Source organism: Echinops telfairi, unplaced genomic scaffold, assembly GCF_000313985.2.
Source record: "Echinops telfairi isolate 266 unplaced genomic scaffold, ASM31398v2 ScPeMD7_7468;HRSCAF=8506_0, whole genome shotgun sequence".
NCBI lineage: Eukaryota > Metazoa > Chordata > Mammalia > Afrosoricida > Tenrecidae > Echinops > Echinops telfairi.
The window spans coordinates 2,042,629-2,060,239 of record NW_022111369.1 but is presented as its reverse complement, the minus strand read 5'-3'; the positions used below and the strand labels follow the sequence as shown (position 1 = coordinate 2,060,239).

At 42.2% G+C, this 17,611-nt stretch overlaps 1 protein-coding gene across 16 annotated transcripts in view; it reads right to left on the bottom strand.

Annotated features, from left to right (window-relative positions):
* The window catches only part of CAMK2D (calcium/calmodulin dependent protein kinase II delta), a 332,745-nt gene that overhangs the window by 99,075 nt on the left and 216,059 nt on the right, over positions 1-17,611 (bottom strand). For all 16 annotated transcript variants that reach the window (XM_045284097.1, XM_045284098.1, XM_030888608.2 and 13 more), the window contains exons 5-6: positions 5,844-5,909; positions 2,230-2,302 (exon numbers count right to left, since the gene is read on the bottom strand). In XM_045284097.1, the coding sequence (XP_045140032.1) occupies positions 2,230-2,302; positions 5,844-5,909 (139 nt within the window). The remainder of the gene's footprint in view (positions 1-2,229; positions 2,303-5,843; positions 5,910-17,611) is intronic.

Sequence of the window (17,611 nt, the reverse complement as noted above, 5' to 3'; positions counted from 1 at the left end):
AAATGCCTTCAAACCCACCTTTGCCTTTGATACTGGACGCTCTCAGAATCAGAATGGAGTCAAAGAGAGATTCCAGAAAAGTAAAGCAATGCTTTGTTTACAAATTACATCATCAGGCAAATCACTGTGAATCTTCATGGAGATAGTACTATTCTAGAATACAAGGAGCCCAGGTGGGGTGATGGGTGGCTAAGCACTTAGCAGTGAATCCAAAGCCTGGCCATTCGAGTCCACCACGGGATGAAAGCATGACCGTCTGCTCTCCCTTTGGGGCTGTTCTACTCTGGGCCCAGGGTCACTATGAGTCAGAATTAAATTGAAGACGGTGGGTTCATTTCAAAATATATCAAGAGAGTGGAAACAATAGACTTGCAACTTAGTACAACTCTAGAAAAGTGTGCACACTAGGCCCTCCTACTGAACGCCTACAGTTGTTGTTGCTTTTATTAGTTGCCACCAAGTCAATTCCAATGCATGGGGACTTCAGTACAACTGCCCAAGGCTCAGTGTTTTCCTGGCTGTGACCTTTCAGAATCACAGGTATGACAGGTCTCTGGGTCAGATTCAACCGCCAACATTTTGACTAGGAGCTGAACTCATAGCAAGCAGTTTGTGCCACATTAAGCATTTCATGGTACTTTTAAAAAAAATTTGTAGTTTTAACAAGTACACTGGTGCCTTGGCTTCCATCAATATACATAAGCGAAGAGCCAAGGCACCTGTGTCCTCAGAAGACTTTTAAAGGACAAGGCCCCAGATGGGGTGCTATAGAGGCAGGCACCTGGGCTACGAGTCTACACTTAACAGCTGTATCCCAACCCACTCTGCAGTTTTGACAAACATTTCCACCAAATTAAGTATGCATTGTATGGGTGTCAACTCACTTGTTTACCAAGCTCTATACAACTAGTTTAGAAAAGAAAAAGAGGCCGTAATCCCACTAACAGTCAAATTAAATGACACGTCCACTCTCAGGAGGAAGGAAATAGCAACCTATTTAACACTGATGTTGGAAAATTGCTTCTCTCCGGAGTAAATGCGAGTCTCAGATGTACATTAGATGAAAAGACCAAAAAAAAAAAAAAACGGATCTTGGGAAGGGAAAGCGTTTTCTTCACATGTTGGACGGAGTCTACCCGACTTATTGCTCATAGTTTTGCCTTTGCAAGCATAATTGCAGCTGAACAGTCACGAGGAACTGCGTGGTGGCTTATCTTCTGCACAGCATTACTCACCTTCAGGTCCCGATGGACTACGCCCATCTGATGGCAGTGGAGCACAGCCTCCAGGATCTGCTGAATGCAATGACTGCATGCAAACACCGGGGGGCGCGTGTTAGTTCCAAGCTGACACTCACTGTCTGTACACCCGCAGAGAGACCGGGTCAGGGTGCCAAAGCAGCACAACTGGGGACGCTTCCTACCACCTCCAGGAACGCGCACACAGTGCCCAAGCCAGCGAACACGGCCTCCGTGCAATCAAGGTCCTGCCAGAATCTGGCCTCCGCTTGTTCTCGGAAAACCCAATTTGACAGTATCGCACTTAATTTAGATTTCCTGGTGATAAATTCTTGGGAAACAGATTGGAACACAGAATATCAGTGTGTTTTTTAGCTTGCGGTTCTCCAGCCACTACCCCACCCCCACCCAAATCACGAAACCGAGTTTGTCAGTGCTCTCCCATGGCTTTAGTGCGGTTTCACACGCTGTCACATTAGCAGCAAGGCACCATTAAGGTTAATTTAGGATACGTAATGAATTTTTGATAAATCATTAACTTCGTGTGCTTTAATTTAGCTGGCAATTATTGTCTCTTGCCTGAGGCGCCGTCGGACTCAAATGGAGCAATGTGTAACCAGTTGTGCTGCTACAGAAAACCCACGGTCTCAGAACAGAAGTGGTGTTTACATCTACAGGCGAACACACATCACAGGCCAAGTTTGTCTCCAGGCAAAAATGCTGGATCCCCAGGAAAGGCCGCCCCCAGACCGCCTCTGGAGTTCGATGGTTTGGAGCGTCCACTCTTTTTGCCGTGATGTGTATGTAGCCTGCAGAGGAGCAAACCGAATGCGGCATCATGCATTATCATTTCTGCATTTAGTTGTTTATGGAAAAGTTGAAAAAGCCACGGGGGCTGTTTTCATGACCCACCCTCTGCCCTTTCCGCGGGGGAAAAAAACACACAAAACAGCACTCCTTTGATTCAGATGCATGGACTCCATATACTGACCTTCAGGTCCCTGTGAACTATGCCATTTAGGTGACAATGACTGACACTTTCTAGAATCTGCTGTATACAATGACTGCAAAGATACAAGGGCAGAGTGGAAGGGAGAACATTTTAAAGGCACATCATCACATTGGATACAAAATAAAATGAGAGAGTTCCAAACAAAACGAACGGACAAAAATCATACCATCCACACAATGTTAGCTTTACACTGGAACTCACTGTTGCGGAATAAAGCTAATTCTGGTTCTACAAAAAATGACACTGAACACAGCACTTGTGACATGTTCAGATAAAACAATTTGAGGTGTGTCTTCCCATGCCGGGTCTACAAGTCAAATTGTATGTGGAGAGAATTTGAAATTTCCACACGCAGAGAGAAAAACTGACAAGCGATTCCCATAATCATCTGAAAAGATGTCCTTAGAGTGGTGAGCATCATCGCTATTTCTTATACACATCTAAACTGTTTAAAATCTGAGGTCACAATGAAACACAGGCATTGAAACGAGAGGGTCAATAAACACAGATGAAGAGGCAGGTGAGACAAGAATTAAAAATAAAAAATGGAGGGACACATTTACCATTTTGACTTAGAAGTGATGCTTCTTAAACAAACCATTAGAGTTAAGTCCCCAATAACAGAGGGAGAGCGTCAAGGGAACCCGTAGCATAAAACACAACCCACTTCAGTACAGAGATACTCTGGTGAAGGGCTTGAAATCTTCTAATAAATGACATTTTCAAATCTTCACAAGCACCAGTGATGGTAAAACACATTCCTATCTATTTCAAATGAGGAAAACCTTTGCCTATTACTGTAACACGTAACACATACTATTTTTACAAAAGTCTCCCTGACGTCCAAAAGACTGCTAATTAAATTTGAGCAGAGAGGCCGCTGATTGACCCCTCTAAGGTCCCAAGCGCTGTCATCTGACACACAGTAATGTAGAACACACCACACTGATGAATTTGAGACAAATTCACTGTGCACTTCAAATGCAGGCATGTACACAAATACAGTCATTTGCTTAACAATTCGGCAAGCATTTTAATAAGGACGTTTCCGACCACTGAAGGCACAAAGTAATATTCTTCCAAAGTAAATTCCCGAACTTAAAAAGGAATCATCAGGCTTATGGCCATGTCAATGTCCAAACAGTGACAAGGGAGCCTTTCCAGCTCCAACTCCATTCACCGTGCCACCAACCAGCTGCACGCTGCCTGTTTCTGACTGAAAGGCTTATTTGAGAGTTGGTAATTATTTTTTTAAAATTCCCATTACTCTTTGTCTTCCACAATGGTGCTTATTTTGAATGACTGTTTAGAGATAGTTCTCTTTCTCATCTGTAACCATCTCTTTCTCATCTCCGTTCCTGAACCATCTTCCACAAACTTTGCTGGTTTTTTAAAAAATCATTATTAGTGAACAAGGGTTCAATTCTTTTTGAGAGTTAGGAAGAAAAATGACATAAAGAGACTCTCTGAGGAATGTCCCCTCTCTATGCTTGCCGTTGGGAAAAGAATGTTTCGTCTTGCTTTTGAGCAGAACCTACGCTAAAATATGTCCTATGATTAAGTTCCACACATATTATAAGAATGCATACTAAGAGGAACATCCCATACAGTCTATCTTATCATAAAGTATATCTTACAACTGTGAGCACTGTCTCTGTTTTCATCCAACCCGCTATCTTCGACTGTCACAATGGTCTGTTTATTGTTACTTCGAAAGGTAAAATAACAATTAGTTCCCTGACTTCTTTTACTTCCTGGATCAAAAAATATCACTGCCACTTGGAAAGTAGCTACTTCCAACGGTGTTCTGAAATGCCTAATGTGAGGACTTACGGGTAAATGGAACAAGCGAGGGACCATTATCATCGTGGGAGTACAAGGGGGCTTTTGATGTGACTGGTAGTAAAAATTCCATGACAAATTAAAGTAGTCATGTACAAGTAGGCTCAAAGAATGTCTTAAACAATGGCATTAAACCAAAGAAATAAATTAGAAATAGGGAAGTATGCCACTGGATAGATGAAGGTATGATTGGGGCGGGGAGCAGGGCTCCCTGTCAGTTGGATATTTGCTGAGGAACAGAGAACAGCACAGACTGACCAACCCTCGGACGTTCTGAAAACACTGCAAGATGAAGGCAGACCATCCCTGTGCATTTTCTTCACATTTTATTCACATTGGAGCCAGTCAAGCACAACCAGATAAGCAGATTTTTCAAAGCCAAATGCAGACTATTTGGAGTCCCTGGGTCATGCAAATGGCTTACTTTCTGGGTCATTAACCCAAAAGTTGGAGGTCTGAGTCAACGCCGAGACAGGACTGAGAAAGTTGCAGGGACCCAAGGCTTCAGTCATTGACATCAGCCGGTGCGTAACTACTGCACCATCAGGATCTCTGTTTTAATTATCGCACTCCCCAAACATTACTTTTCTGTAGTCTTAGAACGTTCTAATTTAGATGGAATGTTAGCCTGATTCCACTCTGAAACACACGATGAGACGAACCCCACAACTTGTTTGCTTCCTTTTTTATAGAACATATATAAGGAATGCTGATGGAAATTAGAATCACGTAGTCTCAATGATATCTGAGCAAATGGCCTTATGCAGCACTGCTGTTGATTCTCATTCATAGGACAAGGTAAAACTTGCCCACGTGTTTCTGAGACAGGAAACCTTCATGGAAATCCACTGCCATATATTTCTCCCATGGAGCCTGATGGGTTGCAACTGCCAGCCTCTTGGTTAGCAACTGAATGCTTTAAACACCAGGGCTTCTGGATGAATTACTTCCATTCAAAAGCATTCCCTTGGCATGGCCTTAGGTAGTTCCAATGCAGACAAAATGTGAGCCTGCTTAAACTTCTGCAATGTCTTTGCCAATGACAAACTGGTGGTAAATCACTATACCTTGGCCTTCCGAGACGCATGGATAAGTACTTTCCAAGTCAGAGTTCCAAGAGTTTTAACGAAATTTCCAAAGTGTTAAACAATTCATCATCACAGTCTAGGGAGACCACTGTGGCGTTTCCAGCCGTCTCTGAAAGACCACCAGTGGACAAGGAAGCTTTCTGTAAGGGTGGAAACTTTCTCCATGTGCCCTGTCCAGTTGGTAGCCAGCAGCCATTCAGGCTAATAATCACTGGAAAGGTGCCCAGGTCAACGGGGTAAATTAATATTTAATTTCATTAATCGAAATTTAAATTGCCACACACGACTAGGGCTAGGGACCTTTGGTTTTTGGCTAAAAACTATATATATATTTTTAGCAGAAGTTCTTTGTAAGGCTCCTTGTTCCCCTTCACTTTTTATAAAAAGATGAAAATTCTAAATATTGAATAAAAATAAAATTTAGACCATGTTCATTGATTTTCCTTTATCCCTCTCAAAAGAATCCTGATGATCCTCCTGGGTGGCGGGGGGTGGTGGCTAGGGGAATACCAATTAAGATCGACTGCTCATGAAGAGAAGTCTGAGATGGTATAATGGGATCCTCATAACACTACAGTGGCATAATTCACTTGGAAAAAAGGACAACGAGTAAGTGCCACCCGGATGTTGAGTCTCGGACCTTGTCCAGGGCAAGTCACTTACCTGGCATCGGCTTCACTGTAATATTCTCTTGCCACTATGTCTTCAAACAGCTCACCTCCAGTGACTCTGTAAAGACAAATATGGTTTCCACATTAAAAAAAAAGAAAAGGAAATTTGATGTCTTAGGCTTGCCCAGCTGGCTTAGTGGTTACACGCTGGGCTGTGATCCATGTGGTTGGCAGTTCGAAACCACCAGCAGCTCCGAGGGAGAAAGACTGGGCTTTCTATTCCCACAAACAGTCACAGTCTGGGAAACCCACTAGGGGGTCACAATGCGTTAGCATCGACCAGATGGCAGCGAGGCTGGCAACTGTTGCTGGTGACTGTCATTGAGTAGAACTCCTCCAGAGGGTGTTCAAGATGGTCAGGCCTGTCTTCTGACACGCCTCGGGGTGGCTTTGAACTGCCCATCCTTTACCACCTAACCAAGGGTTAAGCCATTTTTATCACCCATAGAGTAGGTTTCTGAAATAATTTTTGTTCTCATTAGATTCATTTAAAAATTATTATCAGAACATCAGGTATTAATAGATCATGAGACTTACGGTTTCGCAATATTCTAACCTGTGCTAGTCTATCTTTTCTATTTCTTTTTGTATCATTAGGTGCTAAAGACGTAATTTTCTATTGTCATAACTATAGTCAATAATCTCTCTTGCAGTTTCTATGAAAGCCTTCATTTCAATTCTCCAAATATCATTTGGGAGCAACACAATGTGTGGAAGAGTTTGGAAGCACTTTCTGACCCGAGAGAGAAGGTGATCCTTCTGAGAGCCACTGAGTGTGAGTCTGTGGGCAAGAGCTCTCCGGAAGGTCATCTTCTAGATTTCCCTGAAAATGTAGTATGGGCTAGAAGTGGTTCTGGAAAATAGCGATCGCTTTTGTACTATGGCCTCAATTTCCTGTAGGTGCCTTTCTTTGTCAGTGGTTGAAGAACTTGGTTAGTTGGTAATATCCTTAAAGGCACAAGTGAGACCTTCGCTCCTTGGACAGGCCCTGTCCACCTGCCTTCTTTAATGGAGACTTTCCCACAATGCAGCAGTGGCTCTGTTAACTTGGGATGCCCGTTCAAACCCCGAGTTTTCCGATTCGCTGAAGAGGAAATTGGAGTCATCTTTAGAAGTTATTTTTTCTCCTGCTATAAAAAGTGGATGGCTCTTTTGCTAGAATTTCTTAACCAGTGATTTTTCTGCTTCAGGATTAAAACATACAAAGAAATAAATAAGAAACTTGGGTTTTTTTGTTTGTTTGCTTTGTAAGTTTCAAAGTAATATAGTTTTAGAGTAAGGAAGCTCTGCTTCTCCTCTCATTGTCTCTCCAGCGATCACTCCTTGGCTCCTTGGCCTCTTGGCCAACCTGGCATCTGCACTATTTAGGCAAAAGGTACAAGGCTCTTTCGCTTTACTGCTAAGTAGCCAAATGTGCCCTATTTCCCCCACAAAAGCCTTAACCTGAAGGTGCACAGCAACCTTATTCTATGGGTGGGGACGCTTAACTCCTTTCAACAAGTGCCTGCAGGTACCCCCATGATACCAGACAGTTTCCATGGGGGTCTGTTTTGTGCTGGTCTCCTGTTTCTGCTGCCTCTGTATTCTAATACAACTTCTTGCCTTACTCACTTCCTTCTGAGCCTTTGCCACCTGTCCTTGCATGGGACGCCTCTGCTCATTATTCATTTAGGATGCATTCTTCTGGGTATGGCTTTGCCCACTCAGCATAACACTTTCTTAGTTTCATCCACATTGTGGCCTGTATTCATCATTTCATCTGTGAATTCAGTCGCTTCAGAAGGTCAATGGTTCAAACCAACCAGCCACTCTCAGGGGGGAAAGCACTGGTGATCTGTGCCAATAAGGAAAACTCCCCAGGTAAGTTGTATTCTGTCCTATGCAGCTGCACTGACTTGATGGAACAAAGCAAGAATTCTGTCTCATGAGTATACCGTGGTTTGTTCAGCCATTGCCCTGTGGAGGCCATGCACGTGAATTTCTTAAAGGGTTCATAGGTACAGAATATTAAAAGTCAGGGGGTCACACATTCTGGAAATTTTCAAAGAACTATACTAACTATTAAACAAATTTAAGGAGTATAGAGTTTCAGGTTGTGTATTAAACTCTAGCAATTATTCTTCTGATGATTTAAAGACATTCATAGGTAAATGAAACAATTTCAACCCTTTGGAGATGACATATGGTAAATATCTAGGGTGAAAATAAAGTGGAGTTCTAATAAAACCATACCATCTTAAAAGCGAAACTATTGAATTTGCCAACTTTAACACATTTTGATACTTATATTACTGCTTAGGAGGACACAAAATTAAGTGGTATTTATTAGTCTTTGAAAAATTTTATTGTGCTCTCACACAATTCAGACAAAACCACAAATTAAATCAGTCTCATGAATAAAACTGATACATTAGTTAATTATGTAATTAAAGACTGAGTAAATTGGTGTCAGAGTTCTGTTATGATATCAGGCATATCAATTTCAGGTTTCAAAACTTAATTACCACTTATAAATATCTAGAACTTGGAGTCTCACTGGCAAAAACAATTCTAGGACCATGAAACTATGATGTCCATGATTCAAAGAGATAAAGACTTTTGTTATTATTATTATTTACAAGGGTATTTATTCATACTGTATTACCCTGCATAATTATTTTTGTTTGTAGACTGCATATGTATATCCTTTCAGAAAAGAATAAAGATAACATCAATGTGAACAAAAACTGCAAATGTTAATGAAGAACATCGCTTTGATGACAAAGCTAAGAAGCCCTAGTGCGGTAACAGCTGCTCAGCAGTGGCCTGCCAACAAAACGTTGGGAGCATGGGCCCACTCAGCAGCTCTGGAGATGAGAGACCCTGCCATTGGCTTCTGTAAAGACTGCAGGAAGCACAAGCAAATGTGGTGAGGAAAGCGGATGGTGCCCGGCTATTAAAAGACATAGCAACTGAGGTCTTAAAGGCTCATAGTTAAACAAGGGGCCATCTACCAGGGAAGTAACAAAGCCCACGTAGAAGCAGCATGCCAGCCCATGTGATCATGAGGTATGAATGGGAGTAGCTTTCAGAAGGTCAAGAACAAGCAACAATCAACATGCGGGCACGTGGATGTAGTGGAGACCCCAAACTCACCTGTAAGATAATTGAAGGGCCACAAGAAAGGGATAATATATCCAGGACATGGTATGGCACCTAACTATAATAGTTATAAACACATAACTATTTTCTAGCTCTATAATATTTCCTCCCCCTACTGTTATGATTTCAGTTCTACCACATTAACCTTGTTAGGCTTGCGTATTGTCATTGGTAAAATTAAGATAGTCTGATGCATAAAAGTCAACATAAATAACCCCCCCCAGAAAAAGTAGCTGTAGTAACAGTCTCCTGAGGATACAGGAAGAGGAGGCGTGGGGAAGGGGGAGCTGATAGCAGTGATGACTATATAACCCCACTCTAGAATAGTGACTAACAGAATTGTAGACTTGTAGGTGAATGGATATATTAGATAGTGTAAGATATGGCAAATATGTATATATATAAATATAACGATGAGTTCAGGCTGAGGTGGGGGTGGAAGGAGGGGATAAAGAGGAACAGATATCAAGGAAGTCAAGAAGAAGGATAATGTTTTGGAACTGATTGTGGTAACAAGTGTAAAATACTGCTTGATGTGACTGAGCTAAGTGCTCCCAAATAAACAATTTTTAAAAAGAGAGAGATCACAGAATGGAAATTCTATGGGCTGTTCTCCTTTGTCCCAAGAAGTCTCAATGTGTCAGTCGCCATGAACTCAGGGGAACCCAACAATACCAGGCTTAAGAGTACAAGATTAGGCTTAAGAAGATAGCGTTCAACCTTAGCTCAATGACTTAGCTCACTGACAGTGGTGGGGGAACCCAGGGAACAATCCCATGTGGTCCAGTAGATAATGACTCATAGTGACCTTAAAGGACATAGTAAAATTGCCCCCATAGGGTTTCTCAAAAGGTAAATCCTTATTATTTTTATTTATTTTTAATTTTAATAAATCATTTTATTGGGGTCTCTTACAGCTCGTATTGAAATCTGCACATCAATTGTATCAAGCAGATTTGTATATGTCTTGCCATCATTTCCAAAACATTTTCTTTCTACTTGAGCCCTTAGTCTCAGCTCCTCTTTTTTCCCTTCCCTCCCCCACCCTCACTCATGTGAACCCATGATAATTGATACATTATTTTTATTTTCATATTTTACACCTTAATGCTGTCTCCCTTCAACCATGTTTCTGGTGTTTATCCCCCTGGGGGAGGGGGCTTTGTTCATGATCATTGAGATTAGTTGCCCCTTTCTCCTCCTACCTTCCCCCTACCCTCCCTCATGGTATCACTACTCTCATTATTGGTCCTGAGGGGTTTATCTGTCCTGTATTCTGTGTGTTGAAGCCCTTATCTTTACCAGTGTACATGCTCCTGTCTAGCCAGATTTGTAAGATAGAACTGGGGTCATGATAGTGAGGGGCAGGGCATAAAAGAACTAGAGGAATGTTGTGTGTTTCATCAGTGCTATATGGCACCATGGCTGGCTTGTCCCTTCCTTGTGACCCTTCTGTGAGGGGATGTCCAATTGTCTACAGAAGGGCTTTAGTTCTACATTTCAACACCCCTTTTTCGCATTGAAATGGTTGTTTGTTTAGAGTCTTCTGGTGCCTGATCCCTGATCCTGTCAACATGCTGTGATCACACAGGCTGGTGTGCTTCTTCTATGTGGGCTTTGTTTCTTTCATGATAGATGGCCACTTATTTAACTTCAAACCTTTAAGACATCAGACACTGTATCTTATAATAGCCGGTCACCATCAGTTTTGTTCACCACATTAGCTTATGCACCCATTTTGTCTTCAGCAATCATGTTGGAAAGGTGAGCATCACAAAATGCCAGGTTATTGGAACAAAGTGTTCTTGTGTCGAGGGAGGACTTGAGTAGAGGCCCAATGCTGGCCTGCTCACTTAATACTTAACCTATAAATATATACACATAAACCTATATCCCTATCATTATGTATTGATATATGTACATGCCTGTTTATACCTCTATAAATATATTTTGCCTCCTAGTATTTCCTCTATTTCCTTTTGCTTTCCTCCTGTCCCACTGTCATGTTCGACCTTCAGTCAGCTCTCTGTACTTCCTGTAGCTACATTGCACTTGATCAAACTCCACCAGGCATTCTATGTCCCCCTCGCCATCAATTTTAGATATCTTGTTGCTCCCTTGTCTCTGAGTTTTTAGGCTGCCCTCTCCTTTCCCCCCCACATCCTCCTCTCCCTTGTCTCCTCAGAATCGTCAGTCCTATCTTATATAGACAGATATGGGAACAGAAGAAGAAAAAGGGACAAAATAATAGCTTATGACGAGTTCCAGGTCTGTCTGCTGACCCTTATGAATATTGTCCTATGGGTCTGGTGCAGTGCCAAACCCTGCCGACCACCCCCATCCCAGCCTCCGAGTCTGAAGTCTATTTTAGTCCTCAGGTACTCTGCGGCTTTGCTACCCTCGCTGCTCTGTTGCACTCCCTTCGTGTTATGCCCTGGCGTGTGTTGGGGGGTGGGGGTGCACGGGTGTGTGTGTGAGACCAGGTACAAACTGTAAATCTTTACCCAGCTGCTTGCTCCATCTTTCTCCCTCAGAGCAGCTGGCGGGTTTGAACCACTGACCAATTAGCAGCTGAGTATCAAGCCTCCCTAGGAAAGCAAGAACCCACTAAATCTCACCAAGGAAGCCATGTCTTCACAACAGGATGAGAAATCATCCCTAGAAAAATGACTCATTCCTGCTGGGATCCCTGTCTAAACTGAAGGCCAATCGAATGAGCAGAGGTCACCGGTGGCAATCTGAGGCTCTGGGTTGAGGCAGCAGAATCCATGTGAAGTAAAGAATCACCATCGTAAGAGTGTTGGTAGTTTGTTTTGTTTAAAAAAGGTAACTCTTGCATTTGAGTAACTGGTATTTCCTCCTCCAGCTACGTCATCAAGGCCAGAGTCTGTCACATTCAGCGGCAGGATCTGCATGGTGCCCAGCCCGCTGACCCCACATTGTTGAGCAACCACCGTGGGCACAAATATTCCACGAGGTGTGTGTCACATGCCCAGTCCTCACACTGTTCTCAGCGTGGTACAGGAGGCAGCACAAGGGCCTGCTGTGGCAGGTGCCAGTGCTCTTTCCATTCTACAGATGAAGAAACTGAAACAATTGAAATTATGAATTTTTCCCAAGAGCGAAGCTCAAGAAATTTAAAAAAAGAGTTTTATGTTTCTCTTTTCTGTGCTGATCGAATAGCTTGCTCCTTGACACAACAGGGAGGGCAGAAATAGGGCAAGTCAAGGGTCTTTTGACCGCCGTGAAGGAAGGCTGGGAGGAGGGCTGACATCAGTAAAATCCCACCAGTCAGATTAAAGCAAAACATTAGACAGCCAGAGGAAGCAGTCAGTCACTGGTCAGAGGGAAGCTGATGAAGCGTGATTACACAGAGCAGCACTGGCCATTTTCTGCAGAAGAGGCCTTCATTTTGAGCCCACTGCTCCACACATGGCAAGATTGTTGGGCAGCAACCTGTGTGCCAATTCCAACCATTCCCTGTCATTCTGAGAGTCCCCGTGGGGGCCCTGACGAGCAATACAAAACTAAATGAACAAAATCTACAGAGATACAATTGAAACTTTAGGTCTCCTTAGCATCGTGTTGAAAATATAAAGCAGGTCAATCAAACCAGTGGTGTCGGCATGCGTGATGAAACACTGTACCTTCAACACTTCTCTGAGTGCCCTGAGTGCACCCCCCAAAAAGAAAAGAAAAAATCTTTGATGAGTGAATAATGATTACATAATTAAATGCATGAATAAATCATAATCACCAGCTCATAATTTTATGGTTTGACCTGAAATGAAGTTAGACTCTAAAAGCAAAGAGGCCTAACTACTTTTCAGAGTATTTACCAGCCTCCAACAAAATCCTGCTGATTTCATCACCCTAATGAGTTTTGAACCAAGACTTCCTTCTATCGCCACCACAATGCCGTCCACCCGTCGTCATCGTTGTCTGTCACCTGCACAACTGCAGCAGCAGTAGTTTCATGTCTTGACTCCGTGCACCCTTTGCCCCCAGCTACCAGCTTGAAACATACATCAAATTGTGTCCCCTGCCTGCATGCATCCCTGTGGCAGCTTTTCCCAGAAAAGCCTTGTTCACTGCTTTCCTGAGAAAAATTCCGACATGACTGTCATGGGTTGAATGTGTCCCCTAAAATAAATATCCACTTTCTTCTGGGTGGTTTGGCAGTTCTAGATCAAGCAGTTGTTTAAATGGATCGTTTGCTTGGTTTTCATGTTTTATTTCAGGCAGCATAGCCAGATGAGGAATGAAGTGCATTAACCATCCTGGTCTGATATCAGGCAACATGTCTGAGGTCTGGTGGGGTCAAGATTTCTCTGTGCTGCATTACACTCGTTCATCAAATATAAAGAGAAAACACCAGCATTTCTCACTACTCAGGGCCTCTACAGAGGAGTTCTGCCATTTATGTTTGCTACAAATACACGCAAGGTGAAGGGGAGGCTTGTAATTCAGCCCTTATTCCAGACCTTAAACCCAGTGCCTTCATCCTTTTTCTAATAGCTACCAAATAGTGGCTTTACCAAATTGGACAGACTTTTGAAGGACTCACTTCTGATCATTCCCCAGAATCCCCCAGGCACTCACTGCAGCAGCCTGGTTCTCACCCTAGGAAAATCGAATTGGAAAGCTAATGGTTTTTCTGTAACAAATGTGAGGTATGAGCCATTTCAGAGTCCTTTTGGAAATATTAAGATTGAATCTAGCAGTGTGCAAACTTCAGAGACCAGCAGCATGCTCGCCTCTCCTGTGTCTCTTTTCAGGGTATTTATCTTACTTGATTCCAATTGGACCCATAGTATCTGTGTATCTACAAACAAACAAACAAAACCCAATCAACAGATATTAGTAACTATGGACTACAATCCACCCAGAAAGACGGGAAGAGTGCCCTGTTGGGGGACTGGGCTACCCCTGCATACATCGACTCTGGCTTTCCCGTCTCTGAGTCACGGGACTCCAGTTACTGGAATTACAGTCTGAGCCCAGATCCAAATATGTAAGACATCCTCTGGGAGGTGGATGAAGAGAAGTGTTTACGGTTGGAATAGAGTGGGGATACAAAAGTCTCCAACTGTAGAAGTGAGACAAAGCCACCAATATCCTTCAACACACTTCATGTATGTATATCACACACAGGCAAATGAGAGCTACATGCAAATTTAACTTTTCTAGTAACGACTTAACTTCGTGCTTCAAATACCAAGCTCTATGCGTATCTTGGTTACCGTTTGAAAAGGAGTCTGATGTATTTATAGCTAATGTGTTTTTAATGCTGAGATAACTGATCCATATCTTAGATATATTTCTTACCAGTTTACTATTATTACACTGAATATAAGTGCATATAAACACCAAATCCCTCGCCTCACTTATAAAAGAGAAGGAATGGTAATTTCAGCAGGTGAAATGGAAATTTCTTACTTATATAAAACATCTCAACAAGATACTGAAACTCTTACTTTAAGGTCCATTAAAATCAAAACACCAAACTCACTGTCATCCACGGGATAGAACTGCCCTGTGGGTTTCCATGACTGTAAACCTTTACGGGAGTAGAAAGCTTCATCTTTCTCCTGAGGAGTGGCTGGCTAGTGGTTTTGAACTGCTGACCTTCAGGCTAGCAGCCCAAGGAGTACTCACTCCACCACCAAGGTTACTCAGCCATTAAAGGGGGGCGGGTGTGTGTGAGGAAATAATCGGTTTATACATTTAAATATAGAGATATGTTAATGAATATTTCACAAAATACTTGCCTAACTAGAAGTGTTTGGGATGTGAAGGAAGAATCATCTGAAACTGAAACTTGGAATTCAGTAAATCTATCTTCTCACCTCAGAGGTTGCTAAATAAAAGATGAAATCTCCAAACATATTCTATCTCTTCTCATTAAACACACAAAAATAATTTTAATACAACATGAACATAATTATTTTTAACCTGTGTGTATGTTAAAATTATTGCCACTTAAAATTTTAATCAAATTATCATTATTTTGATGTGAGTTTGGTATTTATTATTTGAGCAATCCTTAGAGAAAATTAGAATACATTTTCTCCAATAGCTTCCATTAGCATCCTTATAGATGCTATTAGCAAATCATCAAGATTTCTTAATTATGCATCCTTTAAAAAAAATGTGTACTGTAATAGCAAAGTTCTGCTGAACCGTCTGGTGCTGAATCATTCTATAAAGGTAGGTTTGCACTGGTGACTGAAAGGCAACTGCCTTGGAAAATATCCCCACAGCTCTGTTTAACTTCACAAATCAATTGTATCAAAAGTTTCCAGTTACCTCAGTAGTTCATCTAAAACGTGGTTTAGTCACTAGTGGAATGGTCCCACTTGTTAATCACAAAAGGTAAAGTCCATGTTATGAAAGCAGCAAAGCCACTGTAAAGGAAAGGCTAATTTACATCCCTAACGTTGACACCCTAGCACGTTCCTGATGAACAAGACTCCAGAAAACAACCCTGGAGTGGAGGAAACAGAGGAGCGGAGCTAGTGAATTGAGGATACAGTCCCACGAGACACTGGACTTTCCATGTCTGGGACACTGTAGATTTTTCTTATTCTTGGAAGGCAAGAGGAACTTCTACCAATTAATGGTCTTGAAAATTAGGAGAATGACTGACTCTGCACTAAAGAGGCCACACTGGTGTTACGGATCCCTATGGGTAAGTGCTGTCACTGCTGTAGGGTGCCTTCAAGTCAGTTCTGACTCAGCCACTCAGAGTGAGCTGGCGTTCAGCAGAAGGAACACTCCCCACTTCTACACTGAGGGTGTGCAGATGTTTACAAAGCAAAGAGAAGGGGGTAACGCTATGTGCCTATCGGGCTCCTAACAGTGCTAGGCTTGTTCCAGAAATGTTTCTCCTGAAGAGAAAAAAAATATATATCATTTTTTCAGTAGTGTGGGCTACTGAAGAACCCAGTTAGAAACTCATTTATTCTTATAGTTTTCTTTCTGAAAAAACCAAAAAAAAAAAAACCCAAAACCCCAATAAACCTTCAGGGAATGTTAAGATCATCATACTTCAGTGTCATTTATACACTCATAAATATGACCAAGCTATATTGCTACTCTGTGTAAAACGTGCTTGTACCAGGAAAGAATGAGATAAGATGTAGGATCTTTTAGCAAGCACTTGGTTTAGTGGAGCAAACAGAAACGTAAATACAAAAGTATGTTATAGTAAAGCATGCTTAAACTAAAGCATAGGTCTAGCTTTAAAGCCAGAATCTTTAAGACATGGCAAATCTTAGACTAGGGAATTTTCCCCTTTATAGTAATCTGCGCCCTTTGAAGCGTTGGGGTGGGGGGGGGAGGGTATCACCCAACACTCACTTTGTTTTTGTCTGATAAAAGGCAGAGAAAATAGCACTAATATGACATATGCAACTCTGAAACAGTTCACAGATGAATAGAGTGGCATCCATCCTGAAGCATTAAGCCAATCATTGCCCAAGGCATTAAGTTAGATGTCTTCCCACATCTTGTCAATTATTGCAGATCATGATGAAATCATGCTATTTCATATGCTTCATAGACAGATGTAGACTCAGTAAATTATGCTACTTGAATAAAGAATTTAAAAAAAGAGAAGGAATTCTTTATTTGGTTGGTTCGCTGAAGCATGGACTGCCAGATGGCCTAGATTAGACCAGTTTGAAGTACCTGACCTACCTTGGTACACTATACAGGAAGGCATCCAAAAGCTTAGAGAATGATCCCAACTGGGGGGGATCCCAGAGTCCACAGAGGGGACCACATGGCCAGCCTCACTATGAGACATGATACCCCTCACTGACCCATAGCCCTACAGGGGACAATACCGGAGACACAGTGTGGGAATTGCACCCGATCGGATCCCGCTACACTAAGTGGTGCAACAGAACAGCAAGTGAATGGAGTGGCGAGGTCCCCAGGGAATGCTGAAGGTGGACTTTGGGGCCAGGGCATGGTGCTCCAACAGACTGGACTGAAAAACACTCCTAAAGGCCAAGAAATGATCCTTGAACTAACTACAAGCTTTTCTTTCTTCTCATGTTTTGTTTTTTTGTCATTGTTTTGTTGTATATTGTTGCTTGGCTTTGCTCTGTTTTGATTTTGTGCATGTTATTATTTCCACAGGTCTGTCTAAATAAGATGCTCTGCATGAAAAATCTGGAGGAGAAAACAACGGGACCGACAGTTTTGGGGGACATGGAAGAGGGGCAGATGTGGGGAAAGGAAGTGGTGTTAAGAAACCCAGGGAAAAGGAACAAGTGATCCAAATTGGTGGTAAGAAGGGTGTGGGAGGCCTGGTAGGGCATGATCAAGAGGAATTGGTGAAACCCTGGTGGGGAAGGAGCATGATAGTGAGACAGGAGAAAAGTCAAGGGAAATAGAGGAAAGAGCTGGGAGGCAAAGGGCATTCATAGAGGTCTAGATAAAGACACGTAAATATGCAAATATATTTATATATGGGGATGGAGAAATAGATCTATGTGCATATATTTATAGGTTTAGTATTAAGATAGCAGAAGGACATTGGGCCTCCATTCAAGTACTCCCTCAATGCAAGAATATTTTCTTTTATTAAATTGGCATTCTATGATGCTC